The sequence below is a fragment of the Sinocyclocheilus anshuiensis genome, unplaced genomic scaffold, assembly GCF_001515605.1.
Source record: "Sinocyclocheilus anshuiensis isolate Anshui unplaced genomic scaffold, SAMN03320099.WGS_v1.1 scaffold1177, whole genome shotgun sequence".
Lineage (NCBI taxonomy): Eukaryota > Metazoa > Chordata > Actinopteri > Cypriniformes > Cyprinidae > Sinocyclocheilus > Sinocyclocheilus anshuiensis.
This window is the reverse complement of record NW_015554138.1, coordinates 230,984-237,173: the sequence shown is the minus strand read 5'-3', so window position 1 is coordinate 237,173 and position 6,190 is coordinate 230,984. Positions and strand designations below refer to the sequence as shown.

Below are 6,190 nucleotides of genomic sequence, written 5' to 3'. Positions count from 1 at the left end.
GGATTAAAAGGTGTCAGAGTTTTACTGCCTCTAGTGTTCATTTCTTTTGGAAACTGCAGTGATATGTACTTATTGGTACGTATTTCACGTCTCACGAAAAAGTGCCCCAGGTACGTTTTTGCCATGAGACCAGGTAGCATGTTTCATACAAATTACATAATCTGAGAATATCTGTTTTCCTTTTGAATTAGTTTATTTGAAAGTAGACATTTCACTCTCTATAGATATATCTTTTTATGGATGTAAGGCAAGCATACGCGGATTTTCTGAGTTTCGCGCTCCAGAGACGGCAGAAAGCGCATCCTGTTTGCTTTCATTATCTTACAAAAGCGCAATATATTGTTGTTATCGTGAGCGCACACAAATAAACATAGAGTCTTTACATATTCGAAATATATATTACTCTTATCTGTATAACCAAAAATGAGGGAGTATTTTAGGAGTAAGTGAGCACTCCGGCGCCTCCATCTGTGTTGCTACTGTTCAGATTCCACACTCCACACAGACACATGAATAGCGCACATTTTTCTAGGTTAACATTATATTGAGCGCCCATATAAAGTTGTTGCTACTTACATATTTCAGATGATAAGCCATATTTTAGGGTCGATGATTGATATGCGAGCGTTTGGATGTCCTGCCCAATGTACTACCACGTAGACCAGCCGTTAACGATCTGTGTGACTTGGCCAATGTGGATTTTTATTCATCTATTCTATTTTTTTTCTGTGACCTAATAAAATTTTGGTCGGCCAAGCCTCTTCTGGTCGACTAATGGTTAGTCGACTATTAGGGGGGCAGCCCTAATAATAACCCGTAGGAGATCTATACAGGTGGAGCTGGGGAAGGTGAAGGGTTTCAGAGCACTTTGAACTGCTCTAGTGGATGCTAACCAGCCATTTAAATGTAGAGCAGTAAGCTCATTGGCTGCATATGCAACATGAACCAATCAGCTTGTGCCAAGTAGTTTAATGCTGTGAATATAATCAGTTTGCATTAACAACCCAGCCTGCACCAGTTTTATGAAAGAACTTGGCATTTATTTGAAATATAAATCCTTGTAACATTATTGACTTTACTGACACTTTTGATCAATTTCATGCATCCTTACTGAATAAATGTATTAATTTATTTTAAAAGAAGTTACTGATGCGATATGTGTTTTAATTGGATAAGAAAACAAGAAAGTCCATTGACAATGTTATTGAGTAGAATTCCAGAATTTTCTTTCTTGCTCTCCATCTCATAATTTTTGAATGGGAAAAAAGGAGCATTTAAAATCTCTCTGAAGACTTATCAGCAGAAACAGTGGAGTTATTTGGGAGTTGTGGTAAACAGTACAGTAAAGACCGCAAAATGAAAGTCAACTGAGGGTAGATCTCTTTCCCCACCGCTCTGCTCTCTGCTGCCTGGCACTGTGGTGAACGTCCTCGGCCAAGTGCATACCAGCCGGCCTAGCCAGCAGCCCTGAGTCACCTCTTATTACGTGAAAGCAGTACGAGTTTCTGCGCTACAATGAGTTCAGCTTTATGAACCAGAATGAGGAGCATTACACTACCCATGTTGCTGGTAATAACATGTCTGTTTAACAAGGTTTTGGCAAAGGTCTTGTAGGAGTGTTTGTGAGCTGGCAAACTACTGTGAGACTGTTGAATGCAACATAGGTTGGTCTGTGATCAGCAGTAAGTTCAAAAGTAAGACTTTTGATGCACTCTTTTTTTTAATTGAAATTTTATTGATGCCAGTGAACAAGATTTCATCTTGACGTCCAGTCTCAATTTTCAAACAGAGAGAGCAAATGAATGTGCTTCCAGTTTGTATATTTGCCTAAATTGCTTGAAAGTACTGAAGACAATATTGTTGTCATTTATATACATTCACATCAGTTTATTTTAGGGGATTTTGTCTCATTTTATTCCACAGATGTAGTAGAGTGACAGAAAATTCTTGAGGAGAGGGAGAGAGAGAGGACGACATGCACTAAGTGCACACTCACTAACTGCTGTGCGATAGCTCAAACCAATTTAATGTCTTTCAGAAATGTTTCATGTTGCCAGTTTTGAATTTGATACAGCTGACTAGGTATTGTTTTGGAAAAACAACCCCTTATTGCTTTTCAATTATTCCTGGTGGCGCTAAAGTATTTATTTATCCAAATGAACTGCATGAAAGCTTCTGAACTAGGTTTGGTGACTTGTGTTTTCAGTTTAGCAGTAGGGTTTTGCTCTTTCCCAATGATAATCCACCTCTGAATATAAAAAAAAAACATCACAATATATTCCAGAGGAAAGCATGCATATGGAATTACATCAGTTAATCATATCTAATCTGATTACAATATTTCCAGGTTTAAATGCTTTCTTAAAATGTGTTGTCTTGCAAAAGGCAATACAGTTTGATGCAGCCAGCAGTTTTCCAGAATAATTTTAGACATTTGTGCATGGTCACAGTGAGTACATATGAGGATGGACATGACTGTGTTTTAAATGCTGTTAATTCTGTGTAATTTTGGGTGATATTTAACAAGATCAGTTGGCTTCTGAAACTTATCCTGTTTACAGAGATAAAAAGTAAGACTGTTAATTCTGCTTGTTGTTAGTCACATAAAAGTCAGCGTAACCAATCCATGTAATTGTTTGGAGAGTCTGATATTTACTCTCTCCTTGCTCTCTTTAATTGTTTACTGGCCAGTGTTTTGTCTTATGCATAATGATAACTCAGAGAGACAGGATGCAGGAGGAGCAAGTTAATGGTTAACGCACAGCTCTGAATATCAATGTGATTTTTACATGCTTCTCTTTCTGTCCTCTCACTTGGTTTGTCCTTTTCTCTTTTCGCTTGCTGCCTCTCCCTCTGTCCCATTCCTTTTCCTCTTTGGAGTTTTTAAAGAGATGCTGTCCAGATCGAAACCTTGTCCTTCCTGATCTAAAATAAGCCAACCTTGGGAGCAGAAGGGGAGGGCATAGCGGCATGCTCCAGTAGCTTCTGCCTTTCTCACTCTCAGATGGGCATTGTTTGATATTGTTTTCAAGGCTGCTGTGAATAAAATAAACGTCTGTGCAGAAAAGTATTATGTTTTCTGATGGTTTGTGTCAACTTTTATATAGTGTTACTTTAATATTAGTTATTTCTAGGGGTGGTGTTATAACTAAACATACGTTTTTCTCTTATTTTTAACTATAAATTATATATACACCAATATATTGCTCTGAAATGGCTTTAAAGAATAATTTCAAATCGGAGGAAACATAATTTCAACCAAACCACATTTTTGACAAGTGGATACCAAATATCAAACCAAGTGCAAACAAAAAGTTTAATGTAGCAAATACAATACAGAAAACAGTAGTTTAAACAACCTAGTTAACAATAATCAAGCATATTTTCCATAGTTTTTGAATAATGAAGACAAGGAATTTAATCATTTATTTACCAATATTTACCAATATAACCAATTATAATAAACAGCAATATTTTTCTGTATTTTTACTTATGTGAAACCTTTAGTGAAAGGTTTAGTGAACATTAGCCATTGTTGTTATTGCTATTAAAAATGTAAATAAATGTGTTAATTGAAATAAAACTGAAATAAAATCTAAATATCGACAAACTTACTTTAAAAATAAAAAACAAAACTTTGCAAAAATTTTTTAAAAACGAATAAAAATGACAAAAGCACATAGCAAAATTACTAAACAAACTACATTTTGAAATGAAAACTGAAAATATAAAAATAAAACTAATTCAAAATATGAATAAATATTATAATAGTATATAAATAATATGACATTGACAGTTTTGTAGTGGTAACACAAATTAACCATTGAATTAGATATGAGTTCAATCCAGTAAATCAGACTGTTAATGGGCAAATAAAACCACATTAAAATAGTTATGTCGTATTATTGCAACATACACAATTTTGCTTGTTGCATTTACAGCCTTGCAAGTGCTTCATTGTAGAAATCCAAATCTAGTTAACAGCTAAAATGTTTATTCTTGTTCTGTTTTTAAAGTGGATATACATAATTGGTCTGTTAATTTGTAAATTTGTTAATGAATTGTAAAATGAATACATATTTTCTCCTGTCTTATCTCACAGTGGAGAGGAGTGCTGCTGAGTTCTTTCTGCTGGAGGATGCAGCGCTGCACTTTACTCGTTTAATGGACAGGCATCTCTACCAGCCTCACTTGTGCGACGTGGACCTCTTGCTGGTTTCCTCCCACAAGGACGTGCTGGGTGACCACATCCCCTACTTCCAGGCCCTCCTCTCCCAGAGTCAACCGCTGCACTGCATAAACCTGGCCTTTCAGTTGCTAAGTATCCAAATCCTCAACATCATCTATATCTCCATCTTCGGAGTCCTACAAGTGGCAGTTGTGCTCCAGATGAGTTCCTGCCACAAGCTACTTGGGTCCAATGAGATGGCAGACACAGATGGGCAGGGTACTGCCTCGTCCAATCAGATGTACAAGATGAAGGAGCTTGAGAAGATGTACACACAACAAGGAAATGGTACATTCTCATTGCTTGACAGTGGGGTCAGTAGGGAAGTTACGCAGACACATTCATCTAGCGTTCACTCCAGCCCTCAAGCCAAACACTTCTACAAAAAAGATGACAGTGGAGGGGGAGTGGCTAGCGGAGGAGGGCGGGGCTTATGCACAGTGGAGGGAGGAGCTAGTCTAAATGAAGTGGGATCCCAGGATAGTTCTGTCTCCTTTAACAGAGAGCAGATTATCGTGGAGGTCAACCTCAATAACCAGACTTTGAATGTTTCTAAAGGGTCCGATGGCAAGGGCGTCACCTCAAGTACCTCATCCTTCCTCGTTCACCGTCACGCCAATCTTCCCAGTGCGGTGGAGGGTAAGGAACAAGACAATAATGAAGATGTTGGTGAGGATGAAGAAGAGGAGTATGAACACAGAAAGGAAGGGATGGAAAATTGCAGCGATGACGAGGACGATGAGGATGAAGAAGAGAATGATCTCGACATTCCAGAAACAGGACGCACTAGCGTGGAAAGGCGGCGTGCCACGAGAATACCAACAGACGCCATCGGCATGAGACAGATGCTAATTGACTCTACACTAGGGAAGGGGAGGAAGAGGAAGAGGAGTAAAGAGCGGGAGAATCTGGGGCAGAAGGTGAAGCTGGAAGAAAAGCAGCACTTTTCTTGCAAGAAGTGCCCTCGTATTTTTAACAACCGCTGGTACTTGGAGAAGCACATGAACGTCACCCACAACCGCATGCAGATCTGCAATAAATGCGGCAAGCGCTTTTTACTGGAGAGCGAGTTGCTGCTACACCATCAGACAAACTGTGAGAAAAACATACAGGTACACACTGGTCTGCAGGCACAAGGTCGATCTATAAGGCTGATTTCACACAGGCCTTTGGAGCAAAGTCAGGGATTGGTTCGTTTGCTTGGTGATTGATTCAAAATTATACAATAAAAAGAGAGACATGCATGGATAGCAGAAGGTAGCAACAATTTAATTGGACCCAGCCGTCAAAACTGAGTGTGAAAATAGTCTAAATTAAACACAAATCTCTTAAGTAGGCCCACACAAAATCTGTGCCCACAGAACTGGGACATTCATTATTTGCAAAGTTATAATTCGTAATGAAATTAACCAATAAGATGATAATTTTGATGCCAATCAAGGTTATTATAGTTAGATTAAACTGAAACTACAATTAAAACCATTATGAAACATTATGTAACCGAAATTAAATAAAATATATTAAGAACTAATTTTAGCTAGTTGCCAATAAAACTATTAAAAAAAAGAATTAAAATGTAAGAATTTTAATTAAAAATTAATTAAAAAAATATATATGGACTATATATAACAATATTAAAAAATGACAGAAACAAAAAATTAATTACTAAACTTTTAAATAAAATAAAAATAAATAAAAATAAAAACTGGTTCAAAATATTAATATATAATTATAACTAATAATATTGAATATATATTTATTACTAATACTATTCAGCTTTTTTAAACCCTTTTATTCAGCCAGGATGCATTGTATTTGTCAAAAAGAACATTTGTAATGTTATTAAATATTTATATTTTAAATAATCACTGTTCTTTTGAACTGAAGAATATCAAAAAATCTCACAGCCAACAAACATTTAAACAGTACTGTACAGGTGCATTGGTTAATATCGCATATATT

The 6,190-nt window shown here is 36.7% G+C and overlaps 1 protein-coding gene across 1 annotated transcript in view; it reads left to right on the top strand.

Moving 5' to 3' along the window:
• LOC107670424 (zinc finger and BTB domain-containing protein 47-like) overlaps positions 1–6,190 on the top strand; it is a 25,657-nt gene that overhangs the window by 14,287 nt on the left and 5,180 nt on the right. The window contains exon 3 of the mRNA XM_016463028.1: positions 4,103–5,340. Within this exon, the coding sequence (XP_016318514.1) occupies positions 4,165–5,340 (1,176 nt within the window). The 5' untranslated portion in view covers positions 4,103–4,164. The remainder of the gene's footprint in view (positions 1–4,102; positions 5,341–6,190) is intronic.